Source organism: Thunnus maccoyii, chromosome 9, assembly GCF_910596095.1.
Source record: "Thunnus maccoyii chromosome 9, fThuMac1.1, whole genome shotgun sequence".
NCBI classification, from domain to species: domain Eukaryota; kingdom Metazoa; phylum Chordata; class Actinopteri; order Scombriformes; family Scombridae; genus Thunnus; species Thunnus maccoyii.
The window spans coordinates 4,411,682-4,436,012 of NC_056541.1; the positions used below are offsets into that span (position 1 = coordinate 4,411,682).

At 39.4% G+C, this 24,331-nt stretch overlaps 1 protein-coding gene across 3 annotated transcripts in view; it reads left to right on the forward strand.

Annotated features, from left to right (window-relative positions):
* fras1 (Fraser extracellular matrix complex subunit 1) overlaps positions 1 to 24,331 on the forward strand; it is a 294,733-nt gene that overhangs the window by 79,054 nt on the left and 191,348 nt on the right. For 2 of the 3 annotated variants that reach the window (XM_042420806.1, XM_042420807.1), the window contains exons 3-6: positions 11,574 to 11,681; positions 17,068 to 17,160; positions 20,645 to 20,804; positions 24,222 to 24,331. The exon at positions 24,222 to 24,331 is cut by the window's right edge and continues 24 nt beyond it. In XM_042420806.1, the coding sequence (XP_042276740.1) occupies positions 11,574 to 11,681; positions 17,068 to 17,160; positions 20,645 to 20,804; positions 24,222 to 24,331 (471 nt within the window). Of the gene's footprint in view, positions 1 to 11,413; positions 11,454 to 11,573; positions 11,682 to 17,067; positions 17,161 to 20,644; positions 20,805 to 24,221 lie in introns of those variants that run through there. The other variant, XM_042420808.1, reaches the window with a different exon arrangement.

Sequence of the window (24,331 nt, forward strand, 5' to 3'; positions counted from 1 at the left end):
GGTTACTCTGTAGCTGAGAGATCACCTAACATGACTTTCACCACGCCTGAGTGGAAAGCCGATGCATTATTAAAAACTAGTGCACATGGATGTGAGGGTCGAATCAGGCTCGCAGGAGAATCCCTGCAGAGCGAGACACTTTTAATGCATCTTCTTCCTCGTCTTCAGGAGTATTTAGAGGATAAAACAATAAAAAAAAAAACTTCAGAGGCTTGCTCACAAAGCTATGTACATACTAAATGAATTATTTACCCTTTGTTTTGTTAGCCTAAAAGCTGTTGTTCTTCTCTAAGAGCTGTAGACTGTTGTTTTTCCGAGCTGTTTGGCGTTGGGGGTGAAACATGTGAAACTGGAGGGGACGGTGATGTGTCTGCATCATCGGAGCTCAGGTCGGACACTGTAGGCTTATAATAGGAGCAACGAAACAGGAACAAATGAGATAGATTTGTCAAACAGGATTTTGAATTACGCAACGTGGCTTCCGACATGAAATCTTTTTTTTTTTTTTTTGGAGTGAATGCAAATGAGTTTTGTCAGATGTGAGGAACCTGTAAACTGGATAATGAATGAGTCAGCTTCCTCTAAAAAAGGCTTACAATGAAAAGAAAACAAGCGTCTGAGATTGAATACCAGCAGCATGCATTATATATCACTGCAGGTCTGTGAGATGAAAGACAGTATGTGATTCACTTTTTGTACTTTTTGTACACCTGCATCTCTGTCACTGTAACCCCCCTCCCCCCCCCCCCCCCCCCTCCCTCCTTTTTCCCCTTTTCTTTGACTCATTTTTATCTTTCCAATGCTGAAAATTTCCAAATCAAACTAAGCTTAAAGTGCAGCACAAACTGTCAGAGCAGCATTAAAACTTTCGGATGGAATTGTGTCATGGATTTTTCATTAGAGCTAATGGCCGCTGAGACAGTGGAGTTGAATTATTGAGTAAAATGCTTCTGTTTGTGCGCAGAGCTGTTTGGTAAGTTATATCACACCTGGCCTTGTCATAAACCCCTCTTGTGTTAGCTGTAAGTCTGTCTCTTTAACTTTATTTATGATTTATGTAATCTCATACCCTCTCTGCGGTCGGTTTCTTTATATTTTGTTTTGCAGTTCGATGCCTTGAAAGTCCAAAAAAAAATATTAACTGGTGAGCTATGAGTGTGCATTTCTATTCTTGACCCTCCTAAATGGGTCAGTCGCGGTTACTGCAGGCTGGAATAATCCCAGCAGAACCGCCTGTAGTTATTTTAGTGGTGGTGTCTTTTGCAGTGCGCCATTATATAAAAAAAACAAAACTGGTTTGATGTGACTCAAGTCTTTGCTATCAAGCAGATGTTTCTGTTAAACTGCATCTAAATTAATCATCTCATGAAATATACAACAAACACGCTCCTAAAATCTATTTATGAAACAGTTCTGTCTCACAAAACAATCTTTTGTTTTTCCGTTCATGATCCCTGTGGCTTTTCAACACCGATCTCTCTCTCTCTCTCTCTCTCTCTCTCTCTCTCTCTCTCTCTCTCTCTCTCTCTCTCTCTCTCTCTCTCTCTCTCTCTCTCTCTCTGTGGTGGACCCTGACTCTTTGGGCCATCTGTTTGATGATCCAGAACCCATTACGTGCTGGATGCTGATATTTGGCTGCAGGAGCGATAGCAGCCAGGGCGGGGCGAGGGCAGACAGCTGGATTTATGGGTGTTGGGAGGCCAGTGATCAGCCAGTCATTTGTCATGTCTTAGCAGCAGGTCCTCTAATTGGACCGGAGGCATGAGGGGAAAGTTGAATCAATGAGCTAAGTCACAACTTTTAAACTCAGCCTTTCCCCCCCCCCCAGGCGATTATGTGTGAGTATTAGCATAACAATGCGTACCCAGTGGCAGATCACACAGTCTCCTGCTTTACATGCAGATTCCTCAGCTGCTAAATAGCATGTATTGGGGGGTCAGATGATGGATAGCTCACAGGACAGCCATAGACATTCATGATGAGATCACATAGCAGCCAAATCCATCTCTTTACTCCTTGTGACTGCTTTCCATATTTGCCAAAGCTTCGATTAAATCTGGCTTTTTGGCAGAAACAGTGACAGTTTAAGGTGTCCTTCAGCTGGGCAGCGCAATAACTTTTCTTGTTTTCACAGCTTGCATCGCAAGGAATTAGCATATAATTACTCGGCCAGTACTGAAGAAAGTTGTGGGGTAAAAGCAATTAAATGGCAGCAAATGAATATATTTGAATTCATTTCGGCTGGGAATTATTCTGCGAAAGGAGCGACACAGCTGTTGCCCTCCAAAAAACGGCAATGTTAAGACTCCTTCTGCTGCTCGTAGTGAAGATCCAGAATGATGAGGAGGAGGCAGCTCGATAGCAGGCAGCGATAATGAGAAAGAGTGAACAGGCTACCTGAAATTAGAACTTGTTACTGCATTGTCAGGTCGGTGGTGTGCTGTGGCTCAGTATTTTAAATAAATAAAATAGGACATAGTGCAGCATTTTCTCTTTGTGTGCCGTTCGCATCAGTTGAGCTGCTCGAGTCCCTTTTTTTTTTGTTATCAAGGAAACATCAAACATCTTATTTTCCTCTGGCATCCTTTGAACTGGCTGTTCTGACAACTTTTTAGCAGCACGGGGATGGCAATTTCAGTCAGTCAGTCCACTACTTTCCTCCAGACTGAAATATCTCTGCAACTATTGGCTGAACTGCCACGAAAGTTTGCACAGACATTCATGATACCCAGATGATGAATCCTAATTACTTTATCGATCCCTTGACCTTTAATTAAGCACCACCAGCAGGTCAAAGTTTTCACTTGTGAAATATCTCAACATCTACTTGATGGATTGGCATAAAAGTTCTTAGAGACATTCATGGCTTTCATTACCTTGCGAGGCATCTGGATTCACGAGATCACACGAGGATCCGTCTTGTCAGACTTCAAGTTATGCGCTTCCTAGAACTACTGGCAGCTAGGGGCGTAGTTTACGTGCGATGACAGCGAGACGCATTAGCCTTTGATAGATGGTGATAGATAGATGGTTCCTCCAATCACCTGCCAAGTATTTTTTGAAAGTGCCTGCCCTTTTCCAAACAGTTTCCAAGGGTGACTTCTCAGATGGTTCTGTGTAACAAACTATCTGGCACTTAAGGTTATGGTTTCCAGGCAATGTATCCTAATAATGACTTTGCCTGATTAATTTAGTTTATGTCAAATATCTTAAAAACGATAGAAATCCCCACCGGCCTCTGCTGTACTTGTGTTTAATATTATGATTAGTTGTTAGCATGCTAACAACCTAAACTATAATATATATAAATATTGTGAATACATACCTGCTTCTTAGCGTCAGGATATGGCGCGTTAGCATGCTAGTGTTAGCATTTAGCTCCCTCACAGCTTTACCTACATATAGTCTTACAGAGCAGCTAGCATTGCTGTAGACTCTTAGTCTTGTTTTATGTTTATTAATCTGTTGTATGTTTTTTGTATTATTATGTATATATTATACCTGCCTCTTAGCATCAGGATATTGCATGTTAGCATGCTAATGTTAGCATTTAGCTCCCTCACAGCTTTGCCTACATACAGTCTCACAGAGCAGCTAGCATTGCTGTAGACTCTTAGTCTTGTTTTATGTTTATTAATTAGTTGTATGTCTTTTGTACAACTTAAGCAGAAAAATCTCTTTTGTGATAAAGTCTAAAGATACACTTAAATTCTCGTGGGATGATATGTGCCTAATTTGGAACAGCACACACATAAAAACAAAGGAAAAAACAACCTCAGAGCCACATTACCACATTAAATATCAGTTATCCTTTGATAAAAATGTTCAAAGTTACCTTTTTAGTTAACCCAAGTTCTTTGAATGTGCCTCATCTACCTTTATATAAGTTAGTGATGTCCTGCAATTAAAACAATAAGTTTCACAAGCCCACAGAGGACATGCATCAAGTGGTTTGCCTGAGTACTATTTTGTGAAGTGAACAGATGTGATGGTGATACTAAAAGTTTCCAGTAAAGAAGTGAGTCCCTCATCAAACCCACCCTGTCTCGTTGCACCATTGCTTTTTTGTCTAAAGTATTTCTTGTGCTATTCAGTGTTTATAGACTAAAGCCACCACACAACTCAAAAAGAGGAGAAAGAGGGCTAAAAAAAAGTTATTTCCAATGTTCCCAGTGGGTCTTGATTTCACCCTTTTTGGTCACGCGACCCTTCTCTGCTGTTAGCATGTATTACACTGATGAAACCTGACCCGGCTGTATGTTACATGTAAGCTGAAGTGCACAAAGGTTTGTGTAGTACAAGGCTTCCGTCTGATCAGCTGTAAACATAAAGCTGTGTTGACAGAACCAGGTTTCCCTCGAGGAGAAGCTCAAGCGGTTTTGCAGCCATCTCAAGCTCCTCTGGCTGCTGTAAGCCATCACGTCCCCAGATTGAATTTGCCTCAGTAATAGCTTCAGTTTCTATCAGCTCCTGGCCCAATTTTAGCCCAATTACATTTTGCTTGCCTGACAGGCTGCCTTTCTTCACACTGCCCCCGTCTTGAATGGGAGAGTCCAAAAAGCGTTATTGACAGTGACAGAAAACTGAGCCCTGTTAACGTTTGACTCTTGCCTTTTGTTCTCCAATGGATTTTAATTCAATCAGCTACTTAAGCCGGTGTATGGGGCAACCGAGTAATCCCCTCCCTCTTTATTTGTTCCGGCTGAATTGACTTGAGGATGCAGGTTGTTTTTCAGCTTCATCATGCTTCATTTTCATTCAGGAAGACACACTCCATGCTGGGAACCTCCCAGTATGACTGCAGTCTTCTTCTGCATTTTCCTCATCAGTTAACTTCCTTGTTAACTGATGAGAACACACAGTCCCCTGTTCTCCCCCGTCAAGTTAGCATATGTTGAGGGTCAATAGCAGGATCTCATTAAAGTAGTCAGGTGTATGTTATATGGCTCGTTTTGTTTTGAGTCATTTTTTAAGACAAAATGTCCAAATTCTCTGATTCCAGCTTCTCAAATGTGAATAATTTCTGTTTATTTAGTCTTCTATGATACTAAACTAAAGACCTTTGGGTTGTGGACTGTTGTCCGGGAAAAAACAGGGCATGTGAGGACGTCACGTTGGGCTTTTTGGAAGCAGCGATTGACATTTTTCAGCATTTTCTGATGGTCGGAAAAGTGAGAACAAAAAGTTTGTCTTCAAAAACACTTGAATGTTTTCTGCATTTAAAAGTCATGTTGAGGAATGAGAGATACATTTTTTAAGATAAATTATTTGAAACAACAACAAATTTACAACATTTTGATAATTGATTTAACATTTATCAACCACTAAACACTAAATATTTGCTAGCTGTCAGCTTTTATATCTTTGTAAATTAAATATATATATTTTTGGACTGTTGGTCAGATGAAACCTCAATCTTGAAGACTGACTTTGGTCTCTGGAAACTTGTAATCTGCATTTTAAAAAAAAATATTTTCTGGCATTTTACAGATAAATTACAATTACAATAAATCATTTGATTGTAAGAATAGTCAGAGGTCACAGCCCTATCAAGCCCCTACCCACCAGTGAATCATTGATATAGACTCTATTAGTAAACATGATACGTGACTATATTTGAAGGCACCATATTTCATCTGTCATGTAGTGTTTCTGTATTCACACTGCCCTACTGCTCATCACTGTCATGACATAAGCAAATGAAGAAAAGAGCCAAGATTTTTTATATAACACTTTAATACAAATATTCACATGTCCTTTAATGTGACTTCAGATTAAAATTTCTTAGATTTGATGCACAACAGCTGGCTTAGCTCAGCATGGAAAGGTGCATTCTTTATTCACTTTTACAAACCTCAAGCAGGCCCTCTATGACAGCCTACAACTAGAATATACTGTGTGTGAGAGTTATGGATCTGTTTTTGTATGAAATTAAAGACGTCCAGCCATGTAGACTGAGCCAGTTCAGTCCTAAATCAAATCTGAGTCTTTCTCCAGGGGGGGAATGAAATAAGCCCTCAACTCCTTAGACGTTAAATGAATGAATCCCAGGTACGGGTCCCTGTTGGGGACAATCTGATTGGGAGTAAGGGAGGAATTGCCGCTGCCACTCACGCTGCTGTCTGCTGTATAGCTCCCCTGGCTCGGACTTGTCAGAGCAAGGGGGGGGTGGGGGGGGCCTCCCTGGCTTCCATGCCCTGGCCGCTTTAAGAGGTCCGTGTTAACAGCGAACCCGGGGTCAATCCCATTCTGCTCATGGTCTATTCAGCAGGCAAACAGAACAAGGATTTGGAATTGAGTGCAACCTCCTGATCCCCTCCCGAGACCAGGGCTGAAATGGACTCGCACTCCGAGGCCGTGGCGTGCAGCCGAGTCCGAGCCAAAGTCTCCTCCTATATACTGTTAGCCACTGCGCTAATTTTACACAGCTCTACTCAGGAAGAGTTCCTGACATGAATGGCAGCCACAGAGCCATAACAGGAAACTTATTTCTGAAGCGACCCCATGCACACAGACTTTATTATTAACCCCGCTAACCTCCTTACCCAATTTAAGTCAAAGCGATCTAAATATTCCACATGGTGTTCTTGTTTTACAAACAACAAATATACACATGTAGGTTATCATCTGACACTCAAAGACATGCATGCATTTCAAGGGTTTGGACCAGAATTTAATTTTTTTATTCCATTTAAACCCAAGTAGGTAATTAGAAGGAAAATGGGCAAAAGTTCTTGTTCAGACACCTGTTTGCGGTTAATAATACACTTAAATGAAATTATTTTTATTTTCAACAAACTTCCTGGATCTTATCGTATGAAACAAAAGGAATTTTGTTGTTTTAAAACGATTCAAGTGTCGGAGTTTTTGCTTTCCCTCCTATAAGAGTCAAAAAATGTCATAAATGTGCGCTTAAATCCACTCGCACTTACAAGCTTGATGCACAAATGAACCTTTAACCAACTATTTTGCAGGGAATTAAAGTTTCAAATTAAAAGTTCTTGTACTTTCTCTTGTAATTCAACAGGTTTTTCATGCTGTATTCATGTACTGTTCTTTTTTTAAATAACTTTTCTAAAAAAATCAATCTTTCCTGCTTTCACTTGAGTAGAGTTTTATACTCCGGGAAGGAATTACTGAATAGCCTGAAGTTCTGCCGTTCTGGTCCAATCAGGAAGATTTTCCATTTATAAGTTTTGCTTTGAACCTCAACTTTTAGAAAGCTGTCTGATGAAGAACAAATTGTCGCCAAAAGCGGAGAGCGTCGCTGAACTCGACCCTTTTAACGGTGACCATATGGAAGATACTTTTGTATTATATAGTTCAGAAAAGGCCGGAGGACGAGGGGGGGGAGGGGGGGGGGGGGGGGGGGGCAGGTGTCTCTGACCTGTTTTATGCAAACTGGGAGATTGAGAGGAATCGTGATACTCGGCGTGACAAACTGATCTCACTCTTCCGTGTGAATTGCTCTTTGCAAAGCAGAACATATTACCTGAGAGATAGTCTCTCCGTGTAATAGCTCGGATGCACGGATAGATGCAATTCTGAGTGTCTTGTTGCAGTGAATCTTCTTTTGTACTTTTCCTGGATTGCTTTTTTCTTGAATTGCCACATCCTGTTTGGAATTTAAAAAAAAAAAAATGCAAAGACAGAAAAGTAAATGGAAGACCCTGAATGTTTGTAGAAAACATAAAAGTGTTGCCCTTCACTTTCTCAAACGTTGTCCTTGTTGGTCGCAAACGGCTAATGGATGTTGTGAGCTTCTGCACATAAATTCAGTATCATAGACATCCTCATAGGCGCCTGAGCAAGTGGAGCAAATGCATCCTTATTATTCAGTTAGGAGGAGCAAAGTTATGGTTTTGTTCCCCCACTTTTTGTCTTTTTAAAAATAACCAGGTGATTATATTTAAGCAGCTTATATCAATGATCATTTTTCTATTTTCAGCAACTGACAAAAGCAAGTTATAAAAAAATCTCACCCTCATGAGACAAACAGAGCCCCAAGGTGTCTGAATTAAGTCAAATATTCAGCAGTGGAAAGTATCTCGTTTAGACGTCTGCAGAAGACTTTGCTTTAGTTTCAGTTTTAGACTTTGGATGGAATTATTTTTAAACATGATGATGCATCACTCCGTGTAATGATCTCTCATCCGGCTGCTCTGCGCTTTGCTTTCATTATTATGATTATTTTCTCATACAGGCTAAATGAGAGCTGCAAGTTTACTCTAAGAGGAACTGAGGTCTAGTCCTTGATTAAAATGACCATCTTCTGAGTTGTGCATTAAAATAGTTCTTGATTTGAGATAATATAGTATAGTATAATATAGCATAATCTGCTTTTCAGGTTATGATTATTTATTCCTGTATAACATCACAACTACATCAGCTAGTGATGCTAATAGCTCCCAGTAGAACCAGTGTGTGGGATTGGAGTTAGATAGATGTTGTGAGTCCATATTATTTGTGCTTTGTTGCAGTTGTCGGACTTTGAAGATGCCTTGTGAGCATTGAGAATAGCAACCTTCACGTTTAACCTGGTTTAACCTGGTTTAATTATCCAAATCATATGGTGATGTGTTGTACTTATTTCATTTATATAAACTGTTTGACCTTGTTTAACCTTGAATATGGCCCAGTAGCCTTCAACCTGCTAACATTTAAGGCTACATAATGTTTTTATGAATATAATTTCAAATATGAAACAGCCATTCTTCTAATAATCATTTCCTGTCCTGATCCACCCAATTATAAACTGTTCTTGATGCATATTCCTGGTTTTCATATCACCCTCAACCTGACTAATCTAAACTGGTTTCTTGACTTAATCCAAGAGGTTAATGGTGTAGAAATGCAGAAAATTTTTGTGGGGGAGGAACCCCAAGACCCCCCACACACATTATGTATCTTTCCAAGTTTGCTCCCCCATTTTAATACATAACCAGGCTCCGATGGATATCCTCACTATAGGTGAGACAGCAGTCACCACACTCCTCTGCACCTTTTCGACTTTGTGTGCATGTACATTTAGGTTGACGTACCTAAATGCAGCTTTAAAGAGGTTTTTTAAATCCAGTTTTAATGAGGCTCATTGATTGACACTTTACCACCTAATGGTTGTTTGCTTTCTATAATCTATAGTTCTGTAGAGACCTCAAATTAAACTGGTTCATTACGATGATAAAAGCATTATTTCATGATCCTCTACATTGATTAGTCGGCTCTGCCCCAACCATTTACATACATATCTAAAAAATGTGTCTAACAATATAAACCCGATTAAGACGTCAAATTAGAAAAGTCACATAATTTTTTCTGCGGTTGCGTTTGTTTGAAAAGTGCAAAATCATCATGTAAAAAGTTTGGTGAAACATTTCAATAAGCACTTTAGTTTCATGTCTAGGAAACACAACATCAGCATCGTGTTTGTATTTAAAGGCTCAAAACTTTTCTCTCAGTAGTGAGCAGCCGTGTGAATATCTTCATAAACTCATTATTACATTTTGAAATTAATACATAAGGCATGCAGAATATTTCAATTTGTTTTGTCATTTGTAATTATTCAGGTATAAAAAAAAAAAGATACGGTGTCTTGGCTTATTAAATGTCAGCCTTTGAAAACAATATATAGCTTCAATAAAGTGTTGAAACAAACGCCTTGTTCATATTAAATTAAAGGGGGAAAGTCAAAATATAAAGATATTAATATGCATCTTCTGCATCATCTGTTTGTGTTTGACAGAGTTAATACTTATTATCATATATCTTAGCTCGTGTATATCTGTGTTAGACGGTTTCTATCATGAAAAAAAAAGCTGCAGCGCTCGGTAGCAACCCACATCTCCCCGCTAGCTCTCCCTCCTGAGCTGAAACATTAACGTTGTGTGCAGAGATTGCCCGTGAAACGTTTGCCCTTACATAAATCATGTTACACATCTGGCCCCAGCTGTGCAGCGATGCATACCCGCAAACTTGCAATTAAAACACATGTACGTATACACATAAATAGCTCATACCACCCTATAGAGATCATATCAACTCTCATGTTTCTCTCCAGGAGTGCCATTCCTCTCAGCTGGCTGCTTTCGCTAATTAAATTTTCATTCTGTGGTCTCTGTCTGTGTCTTTCAACATGACCTATAGCTACTCCCACGTTTTACTGCATGCTTACTGCTCGACTTTCCTCTGCACTTCAACTCAGTTACCAAGTAGAGTTGTTTTAAAGAATTATGTTTGGCTCTCATTTTTCACAGAAAATTAAAAGTAATGGTTTACTACCGGCGCAGAGATTGTAGCAGCCCGTTTATTACATCAAACCCTTAAAGTCCCCCCCTCCCTTATGGCATTTTGCAGTGCACCAATAGACAATGTGCAGGATTAGGCACATCTAAGGACATCTCATGATAGATCCAGCCAGGAGAATTTAAAAAAAAAAAAGGTTTCTGTAAGACCTACTGCTGTGTACCCTCTTATACCTTCCTACGTCAGCATATAAGCAACCATTTAGGGGTCCGGTTGTTACCTGAGGCTCAGGTTTCTTGTCCATTAAGATGCCCGCTTTAGTTACTGTCTCAAATGGAGCAAAGCCTCCACATGTGACAGTCACCAACCATTACGAAGTGTCCACTCCATAGGCACAGCTGCCCGTGGACATTCCCGTCATGAGAGGATTATTAATCATCCGGCTAAATCCGATTTATGGACTGTAAAATGATATACGTATCTGAGCATATGCAGGCACTGGAATATTGATTTAGCTTTGGCTTTAAGCTAGCCATAAGACATTGTCAGCTCGGTGTTATGAGCTATTGAAAAATAGCAGGCATGCTAAAGGGCGCAACCAAACTACAAGCAGCCTTTCTGCCTTTTTTTTTTTTTGTCCTATTTCATTGTCTCGTTGGCCATGGTGCTCAAGACTTTTAATCAACACCAAAGCAGTTTCACTCCACCTGCAGCAGAAATCCTTCCAGTGTTTTACAGCTTTAAGTATAGAGGATAATAAGAGTTCAAAGTGTGAAATGGTTTTCTTATGGTGGTGCTCACATTTTGTAAACTAGAGCAGTAAAACCTTACTCGGCTATCGTGGCACCTCAAAGTGCCTGTAACACAAACTGGTGCAATAAGTAGAAAGAGTTCAAATTCTCCAGACTATGATACTGATTGATATAAGCCATTGTTTCTTAAATTCAGTTTTTCTATTTCATACCTCTGCTCTATATCTACAATGCACAATTACTACATTTGGTTTCAGGGAGAAATTTAAATCATTATTTTGTGTGAATGTAGAAGATTCAAGCTTCTAGTTACTACATATTAACTGCAAAAAAGTGACAGTCTTTCAGGCAGGTATACAGTCAAAATATCTTTTTTTATCATTCACATGAATATGCACAAAGAGTCCGACATATGTTTACTGTACATTTGCCTGTTGTCAACATGAAGATGACATGTCGGTGTGTTAAGATATGATAATGAGCCGTAAGAGAGTGATTTTATTTATTTATTTCCGGCAGCGATGAATCATGTGTGCCCTCAGTAATGTTTCATGTCTGTTTTCTGCTTTGTCTTGACAGAACAACACATCATGGAGCCCGCAGTCGTGTCAGGAGTGTAGCTGCTACAGCGACGTGGCCATCTGCAGGCCCACCCACTGCCCCAACCCCCAGTGTGACTTCCAGAGGGTAAGACAGGGAACAGGAGGGTGCTTTTCATTCTTGGATATGAAACTACAGGTCATATCCAATGTAATAAAAAAAAAGTGTTTTTTTAAAGAATATATGGCTCGAAGCCAAAAACATGCAGTTTTTTTTGAAAAAAAGACATGTTAGATAAGGTTTCCAACAAGCTAAAATTGCACAAAAAAGGCAAAAAAGGACATTTGGTTAGAGTATAAGTTGTTGTTTTTTTTATAACATGATGTTTCATGATGTTGAAAGGTAACATTAAGCAGTTCAGCTAATTAGCTTAGCTGGGGGCTAAAACTTCTTTTTTAGCTTAATGCCAAATGTCAGTTAGGCTAACTTAGCTACACTGATGTGAGTCAATTTATTTTTAAAAAGTTAGCTTTAGTATCAGGCCATTAAGCTTCCAACTTTCTTACCTCTTGCTGTTTGTAACAAACAGTTTGTTGATTTCATGATGTTGAAAGACATGTACGCAAGCTAGCTTGTTAAGGTAGCAATACAGTGTAATATGGCTATCTTAAGGTAAAATGTCAGTTAGGCTAACTTAGCTACACTGATGTGAGTCGATTTATTTTCAAAAGTTAGCTTTAGTATCAGAACATTAAGCTCCCAACTTTCTTACCTCTTGCTGTTTGCAACAAACAGTTTGTTGATTTTATGATGTTGAAAGACATGTACGCAAGCTAGCTTGTTAAGGTAGCAATACAGTGTAGTATGGCTATCTTAAGGTAAAATGTCAGTTAGGCTAACTTAGCTACACTGATGTGAGTCAATTTATTTTTAAAAGTTAGCTTTAGTATCAGGACATTAAGCTTCCAACTTTCTTACTTTTTGTGGTTTGTAACAAACAGTTTATTGATTTCATGATGTTGAAAGACATGTACGCTAGCTAGCTTGTCAAGATAGCAAAAACGTCAGTTAGCTTAGTTGCCTAACTGATTATAAAGGAATTAGTGTCTAGTAGCTAACTTAATTAACATAGTTGACTTTATTCAGTTTGTAAAAGAGCACTATTCTTCCATAGAAATGGATTTTGGAGGCAGGTTTTGTGTTAACTAGTTAACTAGCTTAAAGGATGGGTTCACAATTTTTCAGATCTGCCTTAAAACAACATTCAGGAGCCCAAATGAACAGTGAAAAATGTTTTTCTTGCTGTAATCATTCCTCCTGTTTATACTGACCATTAGAAGATCCCTTCATACCTGAGTGTTGTTTTAAGACTTGCTACGAATAACGTTAACTCAATTGCTAATGCAGTAAATAATGAAACTGAAAACTCCATTATCTTACTTTCACTCGATAAAACTGTCCAACAAACAGCACAGACTGAACAGCCAAAAAAATATCAATATTTAAAGAGCTTTGTCTGTGTGAAGTAACATGGAGAAAATGTAGAAATCAGCGTAAAAAGTTCAAAAGCAGGCAAGTCAAAGAGAAGCACCGAGGTTTAAGTCAAACAATCAGAATATTTCTTCTTCCTAAGCAACTCAGCTTTTGTGAAAAAACTTTCAGAATTAAACTTTCTTTTGATTGAAAGTGTTTCGAATTGCACAAAAAAAAGGATGAGAGCCTTTGTAAAAAATGTATTTACGTCTCTTTATACCCGTGACTTATGTGTTTCTTTGTGGTTTAAAGATGAAGACTCCGTGTCATTTTCAATATTTAGATGTTGTGAAGGACATTTTTTTTCAGCTACTGAATGAGTGAGGATTATGATATATTTTATCAAAATCAACATAGCCACAGGGCAGTAACCAGAATCATCTCAGTAAAGTGAATAAAATGTAAGACCTTGAATGTGCAGGATCCTTGTTTAGTGATATTTTAATCTCCCTCTCTCAGTTTCACCTTGAAGTGCAGAACCTCTTTTAAGGGCCCGTTTAATCACTGGTCTTTGTAAGTCGTCCTTACAACAAGACTCAGTGAACTGACAGACTATTGTACAGTGAAGTGTGTTGATTGGACCACTCTATTTGCCACAGTGACAACTGTTTGGATACTGTTAGTTCCAGCCTACCCCCCCCTTTTTGTTTTTTTTGGTTCATTTGAATTCACAGAGACACATTTTCAAAGCTCTTCAAAGCTTTTTTTTTTTATTCTATCTATCCACCGGATCCTCCCCATGCTTTTTCATAAATGTGATTTAAACGTCAAGCCTGTGGTGACGGCATCAAATCCAATCCCAACTCTGAGCTAAAGCAACAATCAATGTCTAATGCATTCGCGCTCTGCTGGCTACCGATCCGATGTTAATTAAAAATTAGTCATCATGCTCACCAAGCCTTGTGCACCTTCCATTTAAAAAGCTCTTAAAATGTGATTCCCTCTCACCTACACTGTGATAAAAAGTATTAAGGTTTTCATCATCTGCATGTCTCTGATTATAGGGCTTTTTTTTCTTTTTTTTTAAACATCCACTGCCATTATCTGTGAGCATACATTTTCCTCCCGTATCGACTTTTTTTCCTTTAAAAATCCATCTCTGAATTTGAGAGGCGTATGTTAATATTTCTGCAGTCGTACATGCACTCTCTGGATTAATCATCTACCACAGATGTGTGTGTGTGTCTGGATAGGATGACTCATATCTGGGTTTGTTGTTTAAAAAACAGCATAATTGACTGATAGAGCACTATTATGCACCATTATGTTATATGACGCTACGCAGATGTTAGAGACATGAAATAAACTGAATATTTCAGCATTGTCCTTCCAAAATTTGAGACTTCAAATGTTATTTTTTTTCATTTTTCTTTCAGGCTAATCATGAATTTTACACTTTTTACCTTTTATTTTGTAATTTACACTTAAGTAGAAATTTTAATTCTGTTCGATTATGTTGTAAAAACACATTTTACACATTTTTTACCAGTACATCTATCGTGTCTGTACATATACATTAGAGTAATATAAGAACAGAGACAATATATAGGCCTGTATATGTTATAGTATGACAATAATACTATAAAACTGTACAGAAATATGCATTATTGTTATAATATGACAACGTTATGCAGGCGTAGGAACATTTTTAACAGAGTAGATGTCATTTACTGTATTCTGGTGCCTTTTAACAGGCGGCTTGATACTTTTAACTGGTTATACTGGCGTGAGGAAAAGTTATGGGTACATTTTTATAATTTCATCCGGAGGGAGTTGTCGGGCCCCCCGGATCACAAATATGAAAGATATTAAAAAGTACAGCGATTGATTCGATGACTGATTCAGAGCCGCCTTTAATAATAAGCGCTCATTGTTTATTTAAACTTGAGGATTTTTTTATGCTTGCATGCAACCCGCAATTTCTGCTAAATGAATTAATTTAATGTTATCAGGAGAAACAACTGTAGTGTCTCCGTGTGCACGATTCTCCAATAAACTACATTCATCTCACAATCATTTCTGCTACTCTGAAGAAGAATCACAGGATGAAGCCCGTGTGTCTCAGGGCTGGATTATGTTGTTAGCCGGTTATCTCGGTGGCTTTGTCTTTGTTTACACACACACATTTTTTTTTTACACACACTGCTACCGAGAAGCACTCCACATTTCACATTTCACATGACAAAAGGCATCAATATAACAAGCTATCCTGACACCTGATAACCTTTCATGAAAAGCAATAGTCTTGAATTCATAACTGTCACAGGTTTGAGGAGTGTGTGTGTGAGCAAATCCATCAAGTTAGCTGGATAACATCATAATAGCTTTGTGGCACAGGCTCATGATATATATATACCTTGTTGGCTAAAAATACATAGTAGCTAACATTTCAAATAGCAAATAACTTAAAATCCAACACATAAAACTCAAAAATCTCATGAACTATTGAAATGAATGTGACACCATGAATCACCAACAATGACTTTGACTAAGGTTGATGCTTTTTGCTGTTTTTTATTTAATAAATTTCATAACCTCACACCATTATCAGGTGCCCAGTAATGTAATGGTGGCACTGCAGTAACAGTTAAAAGAAAATAAAAGCTTACAGCTACAGCTGCCTCGCTTCCTCCTCCATTGTTCTCTCCATTAGTCTCCTTCGTCTCCATTTGTTTCTTTGCTTGTTTCATTTCTTCCTCCATTTCTCTCTCTCTCCTTCTTCTTTTAGTCTCATTTGCCTTCTTACTTTCCTCTTTCCTGTCATGTTTCCCTTCTTCCTACCTCATGACACCTGTGCAATATTACAACAGATAAACTGTATGGTTACTGTTTTGCAAAGCATAGAAATATGGACCATGAATGTAACGTGTGGTTCAAACTATGTGCTATGAATAGTCGCCAGGATGACCTAACCACTAACTAATATGGACGACAGTGTTACTGCAAGATATTTTATTGACTGTTCAAAGACTACATGTTAGTGCGATACTGTAAACGTGCACAGAATGGTTAAATTTGTTACCTGCATGAGTAATGAATGAACTCTGTTTATGAGCCATCCATCTTTATTTGCAGCAATAAAACCTCAAATTGGATCACATTCTTGTACCGCGGCCACGTTTTTGGTGATTAAATTTTAGGCAGCAGAGAGAAAAAGCTAGAGGGACTGAAACAATTTTTTTTTTTTTAAAGAAAAATGAAAAGCTCTACAGAAGAGACATGTAAATAAATATATGTAAAACAGTAAGGTTTAGAATATCTGTGTTTAATTTATGAACACAAAGTGGCTGTTAGAGGAGATACAGTTTCTAGATGCTGACAGGATTCAGCTTCATTTCGGCTAGTCTTATTTCATTTTGTGTGCTCCGGGGTTTAGTAATGATAGCAATAAGCTGAAAGTACAATATAAACCTTCAGTCTATTTATTCAAGGTGAACTACTACCTGCTGCATAGCTCAATTTCCATCTATTCCTCGTGAATCGGTGCATGTCTGTTTGTTTTTTTTCTCTTTTTCAATTGACACAAGACATTTTCTGAAGCTCCTCGGGGGTTGTTTTGTCCCACCTTACACAGATTGTATTCCTCCCCCTCCTCCTCCTCCTCTTCCTCCTTCTTCCATTTCATATCATTTGCAAATAAACAACATCTAAAGTATTCACCGGCTCAGCGTCCGGCCCTTCCCGCACTTCCTGTCCGCTTCCCGCCGCACATTCAGCCTCTTTTTAGGGCGTGTAGGCAGCGCAGCTAAAGGACCGCGTCGTGAATCTATATTATAACACATCCGGCTCGCTCGCTCTGTATTCTACATGTTGCGCACGCCTGAAAGAGTCTTTTCCATATTGTCGGTCCTGTGGTTTTATTTGTGTTGGCGTCTCGGGTTATTTACATGAAAATGGACAGATAATAATTGACAAGTTTTGTATTCATGCTGGTAAAATTGTGTGTGTGTGTGTGTATTTTGGTGTGTGTATTCATGTGTGCGTGTTTTCTTTTCTAAAGGGCGAGCGTCTGAGGATCCCTGCTAACAAGTGCTGTCCGGAGTGCCTCTCCTCGTCCCAGGGCTCCTGCCAGTACGAAGGAGTCATTTATGGAGTAAGTGGAAGTGACAGAGGAAGGAGAGAAGACTCTTCTTCTTCACATTCTTTCCCTTTTTCTCTTCTCCTGATCATCCGTCCCTTCAACCAAATATTAATAATATGCACAGACAAAGATGCAACCTGATCAATTCAAAGATATTTGAATCTATCTCCTATTTACACTTAGTGTGAACATGCAGTCTGTATCTGAATAATGACATCTGATCACTGGCCTTTGCATTTACATCTGGTATTAACAATCATTCTTGTCATATCACTGTGAGTGGAGCTAAATATGCAAATTAGATAAGTGGAGCTGGCAAACTTGGTGCGTCCAAGGTCAATAGAAGCAATCCACTTATTTTTTCTTTGCAGAGGTAGAGCTTATCTGTAGCTTTTTGACAGTTTTTGGAAGATAAAGTCAAGTGATCTTTTAACTTGATGGTGAATTTTGTTTTTTCTAAAGAATGTGGTCAAACTGTACAGATGCCATTTACACCGGGTCGAGATCCGATTACAATCCGATCCGATCACCTCCAGATGTTGTCTGGTTGATCCAGTTGCCATGTGCTCTCTATATACATTTACATTTCTCAATGACCTGTGCTCATCCTTATCCTGATAAGATATGCAGATACAGATGTAAATGACAATGGTGTTTTAGGAGGAGAATGTTTTTTAACCTTCTTGTTGTCCTCGGGTCAATTTTGACCCGGGAAGGACAACAGGTGTCATTACTGTCATCAAAAAAATGAAATGGTTTTAAAACACTATCCTGACTAAGAAATTATGAATTATTTTAAGTATAGTTGAGATCAGAGCAAAATATGTTGATGTTGATGTAAAAGTTTAGTCAGGATACTGTTTTAAAACCATTTCAATTTTTTTGGTGACAGTACATAGCGACACCTGTTGTCCTCCCGGGTCAAAATTGACCCGAGGACAACAGGAGGGACATTTTAAACCTTTTAAAGGTATACTATGCATCACTTATGACCCACTAGAAGTGTATGGCGGTGTATTTATCTGCAGAGACTCTGCCCTCTGCCTGTATTTTCTTATTTTCTTATTACTTTGCTGTGTTCGGGATGTTTCTGAGCGTCAACCTTTGGGCAGTGGGTGTGTAGCCCCCCAGGTAGCGACCAGGTTACATCGCTGTCTCCGTCTCTCTCCTCTGCTCCGCTCCGCTCTGCTCTCTGTGTCATGGATGTATGAAGAGCTGCAGAGAGGCCACAGCGGGCAGGATGAAGCTCTGTATTCACACAAAATCTGTCAATGCAGCACCTTCCTGCAGTGTTGCGGGGGGGCGTGGGCGTGTTTATTTGTGCTTTAGAACCACCATGAATCAATCAGAAAATAATGTTTTATTTATCTGATTCACGGTTTTGTTCTCGCACTGCTCTCTCTCTCTCTCTCTCTCTGTCTCTCTGTCCCTCGCTCCAGTCGAGCCGGGGGAGGAGGGTTGCGAACTTTGAACGCTGCGTTTACAAATGCCGACCGACAAACCCTGCATAGTATATCTTTAAAGGGATTCATGTGTCAAATTTGATCACTGCTGAAAAACTGTTTTCAAGAGACCTGCCCCCTCCCCCCCCCCCCTTTATCCCCGCCTCTGTCCCACTAAAGCAACAATTGCTGTCTTGTTCATCTTCTATCGGGTGGCCTCCGGCTTAACAAGCTGGACTTTTTGGCATCCATTTTGGATACAGTACAGGACATGTTGTCCTAAAAGGGAACATCTTTTTGTCTCGGCCAATTTTGGAGATTCCATTTGTGTTGCCTCCCCGGTGAAGTGGCACTTTACATGGAACTGAACTACCAGGAGAAGAGGTTTGGAGAGGAGTCGTGACCTTTTGAGGGCTTTACTGCATCTCTACTAAAAAATCATGTCTGCTGAAAGTCTTGTTTTTCCTCTTTTTGCATCATCACAAAGGACTGGCAAGGTCTTATTGTGTGTTCAGCCAATATGTTTTTGAAAGACATCCAACAACAGCAATATTTGGGGTTTTGAATCTACCAGTCTTCTATATCTATTATCTATTTTTTTCTTTAAAGATCTAACTGTAACCAGGGACTCGCTCATCAGCACCCTGGACAGCTCTTGCGACCCACAACTTTTAATTTAGCATATATAGATTGTGAAGAAATATGCAGTACAGTACTATCTGTATGCCAAAACCATAAAAGGTGTAATTGTTTCCCACAAAAAAAATCTATGCTATTCAGGGTGAAAAAGCATTTAAATCAATTTTCCATTAAAAGTCATACTAATGATATATTTCATGCAGGGTGTGAAGAGGGTTTATTGCAGGTTTCACAGCCTGACACCTCGGAAAAGGGAAGTGAATGAATTCTCACCTTTACCACTTTGACTGCAGGCGACGCTGACATGCTGACATCTCATTTAGAGTGAAAGAACAAATCTGAACTTTTACTGCATATCCGCATGTAGATTTATAAGATACATTATATATATCTATGTTTAATTAATACCCCAGAGAGGGTTGCATAAGCATGGATTCATCTATGTCTGTCAATCATGTATAGAAAATCCTCATGGTTTTATATATACATGACGGCCTTAAGCATTTTCTTAACACTAGTACACACATACAGTATGACTCAGAACGACGGAGAGCTTCCTGTTGGCCTTGAGCTGGTATCGCAGTTGAAAAGCATCTTTAGGTGGCCGGGTCACTCTGCTAAAAGGGGTTTTCGTGCAATATTAAATATGAGCACATAAGTTTGAAAATGTCAAGGCAATGCCCTCTAACAGTGCACCTTTCTTATTCATATTAAAACACATCCTTTTATTTTAATGCCTCAGCAATGCAATGACAGCCGTGGCCAGAAGCATTATGTTTTTCTATCCATTCATCCGTCCAATGTGTCGCAGAAACACCTTCAAGTTTTGCACAAACATCCACTTAGACTCAAGGATGAACAGGTTAGAGTTTGGTGGTCAAAGGTCAAGGTCACTGTGACCTCACAACACACGTTTTTGGACCATAACTCAAAAAAAGTGTCACAGTCTCGAAGTGAAGACAGCTTGTTTCTCACTGGGAATTATTCATTGGAACCAGACATGTCAATATAGTGATAACTTAATACCTTTTATTAAATTCCGTCACTATAAATATTATGAGTCTGGACAGACCTAGATGTAAACTGCAACATGACTGTTTGGCGGAGGCATAGAACTGCGAGGCGGTATTTTCTAATTTAATCTGTTTTCACTTCTTTCTTCCCGTGATCTCTTTTTGACACATCTTTCCTCCACCTTCTATCCCCCTCTGTGACTCTGTTCTCTCGTCTGCCACTCAGGCTTAGGCTTACTAAAGTTGTCTCGTCCCCAGAGAGCAAAACAGCTTCCCTCGTCCCGCTGTCTCTCTTCTTCTTCTTCTTCTTCCTCTCTCCCCCCCCCCCCCCCCCCCCCCTCCGGTTGTGTTTCTGTGTATAAATGTCTTTCTCTCTCTCTGTGTTTGTCCTTGTTCCCGCAGCATGACAGCCAATGGAGTCCTTTACCCTGTTCGGTGTGTACTTGCTCCGGAGGGAGTGTATCCTGCACCACACCATCCTGCCCCCCTCTCAGCTGTCCTGTAGATCAGAGCCCATTCACCCCAGCCGGAGAGTGTTGCCCCAAGTGTGGCCGTAACGGAGGTAACACCTGCTCACACAGCTCTTCATTTCTTTTAAAAGACTACAAAACCCTTATATTTATATTATATTGTATGTAAGGATAGTTTCACAGTTTTTCAAGTCTGTCTTAAAGGTGCAGTGTGTAGAATTTAGTGGCATCTAGTGGAATTGACTTGGCAGAAATGGAATATAATATTCATAAGTGTGTTTTAATTAGTGTATAATCACCTGAAAATAAGAATTGTTGCATTTTCGTTAGCTTAGAATGAGCACTTTATATCTACATAGGGAGTGGGTCCCCTTCAACGGAGCCCGCCATGTTTCTACAGTAGCCCAGAATGGACAAACCAAACACTGGCTCTGTTTGTCTGACCATTTTTTGCGAGTTTTGCAGCCACCATAGGTTCTCCTACATGCTTGGAAGAGGAGGAGAAGGGTATACAGTTTGTTGCGATGTACAACCTTACTGCTAGATGCCACTAAATCTTACATACTGGTCCTTTAAAACAACAGTGAGGTACCCAAATGAACATTGACACATGTTTTTCTTGCTTGAACCATTTCTCCTGTTCATACTGGACATTAAAAGATCCCTTCATAATGCTCTTACAATGTAGGTGATGGGGGACGGAAATCCACAGTCCTCCTTCTGTACAAAAATGTATTTTAATGTTTATTTGAACCTTATATGTGAGTTCGGTCGTCCAATTTAGTCAAGTAAACTGTTGTTTGTTGTTAAAGTCCTTCTACTGCAGCTGAGCAGGAAAACTGTCCGTCGAGGCATTAAGAAGGATTTTTTTTTTTTTTTTTGTTCTCAGTACATTCAAAGGCTTGTGGGATTGTCAGACTTTTAAGCTTTGAGAGTCGGCTACCATACATACATTACATCAGCCATGTTTCTTTTTTTTTTTTCATTGTCTTTGGTCCTTGAATCCACAAACACTTGAAGTTCACAACAGTACAACCACGCTGAACTGTGATGGATTATCCAAGTTTCACATACGCACAGTACAAAACGACTGAAACCGACGGCCGGCTGGAAACAAGACAACTCCGCTCGCAGGAAGTAAAAAGACACACGATTCGTCAGTGATGCTCTGCTTCTCCATCATATGAATATCACACCACATTTAGACGGGGAAAGACCTCAGGCTGCTACAACACTTCACTTCAGTTATATTCTGCTGCCTTTCTCAAGGGTCGCCTGACTGACTGTAGCTGGAGTTACTACTCTGTTAATGATGGTTGAAGGAAGACGTGCATGTGAACACAAATCTCACACACAACACATCATATATAGTGAAAAATGCATGAAAATCTCTATGAAACAGTGACACACAAAATATACACATGTACGCTAAACAGCATAACCTCTCTCAGTGCAGGAAAACACACACAGATAAATATGAAATGCCACAAACACACACACACACACACACACACACACACACACACACACACACACACACACACACACACACACACACACACACACAATCTCAGCTACTTGCCCTGTGGACTGTAATCTAAGTGTGGAGCTGACAGTCCTGCAGAGCAGCACTCTGCCTCAGGTTAACTCTCTCTCTCTCTCTCTCTCCTGCTCTCTGCTTGATGAAAAGCCAAACATGAGTTGGTTTTACTTGTTGTATGATTCTTCTGTTTTTGTCTTAGTCTGTTGGTTTGACTGTGTGTGTGGTTTGTGATTGTGTGTGTTTTAACTGGTCCAGCCTGACTTGAATATCTGCCGTCCTTCCCTCTCTTCCCCTCAGAGGACCACGAAGGAAATAAGCTTCTAGCTTTGTTGTGTTTTTATCCTCAATTATTTAATTATCTATCTATCTATCATCTATCCATCTATCTATCCATCTATCTATCTATCTATCTATCTATCTATCCATCTATCCATCTATCCATCTATCTATCTATCTATCTATCTATCTATCTATCCATCCGTCCATCCATCCATCCATCTATCTATCCATCATCCATCCATCCATCCATCCATCCATCCATCCATCCATCCATCCATCTATCTATCTATCTATCTATCTATCTATCTATCTATCTATCTATCTATCTATCTATCTATCTATCTATCTATCTATCATCCATCCATCCATCCATCTATCTATCCATCATCCATCCATCCATCCATCCATCCATCTATCTATCCATCATCCATCCATCCATCCATCTATCTATCCATCATCCATCCATCCATCTATCTATCTATCTATCTATCTATCTATCTATCTATCTATCTATCTATCTATCTATCTATCTATCTATCTATCTATCTATCTATCTATCTATCTATCTATCTATCTATCCATCATCCATCCATCCATCCATCTATCTATCCATCATCCATCCATCCATCCATCCATCCATCCATCTATCCATCCATCTATCCATCCATCTCAGTTCAGGTAGTTTTAAGCTCTAACAGGTGTTTCTGAGACTTCGTCCTCTGTTGATGTTTTTCAGAGAATCTTTTTGAATCAGATGTTTCTTTAATCAGTCATATTAGTCTGCTGGTAACGATCCAGTCTGTCCAGTGTTCTGACTCAGAACATCTGAGGCTGCAGACCTCAGCGTCGGTGCATCGGATACATTATTTCACAAAATAAAACCAAGAGAATACATGAAATTACATTTTCTCCCACAATAGTTGTTTTATGAAACCACATGTATTTGACTGCATCCATCCACACAATACTGCAATAAAAATGTAAATGTTCCCAACGCAATTCTTAGTCCAGTATGCTTTTAAATGCTTTTCATACAGTAGAATGAAACATGTTCTCAGGCTTTCTGTGCTATTAAACATTAATATTTTTCTGTGGACTGAACTCTTCACCTCTTATTTTACCACCAGATCTGCTGACCAATCACTGCTCATCATTCCACGCTATTTCCTCTCTATATTAATTATTTGTTCTCTTGTTTGTGCCATGCTGTTGTGTTTTTAAGATTTAAATCTCATTTTTATTAATTTTTTTCTACACTTCTATTAATTTTCCCCTTGACCGTCATAACTTTGCCTTTGTTTTTATTTAATTATATCTCTCAGTCTCTGTAAAGCACTTTGGTCAACTTTTGTTGTTTTTAAATGCGCTCTGTAAACAAATTGACTCAACTATGTTTCTGCTACTGGTAATTAGTTACAGTCTCTGGTGGTTTTAAAGTATATTTAAAGCACCTCTGACATACCGCAGCGTCTCCAGTCGACCATTTAGCGATATTTTCGCCAGGTAAGAGATCCCGCAGGTGTTTGTGTAATTAGCAAAATGCTTTTTTTTTCTCCCTCTGACCGTAAATCAATGAGTGTGTGTGTGTGGGAAAACAATGCTTGAACAGTCAGCTCATTATCTGACACCCATGTTCACTGTTTACTCATTCTCTCTGCGTGTGTGTGTGTGTGTGTGTGTGTGCCAGAGTCTTGCTCCTGGCAGGGTGCATCCTACAGGGACGGTGAGGAGTGGAAGCCCAGCCGCTGTTCCAGGTGTGCGTGCAGTAACGGGGAAGTCCAGTGTTCGGCTGCAGAG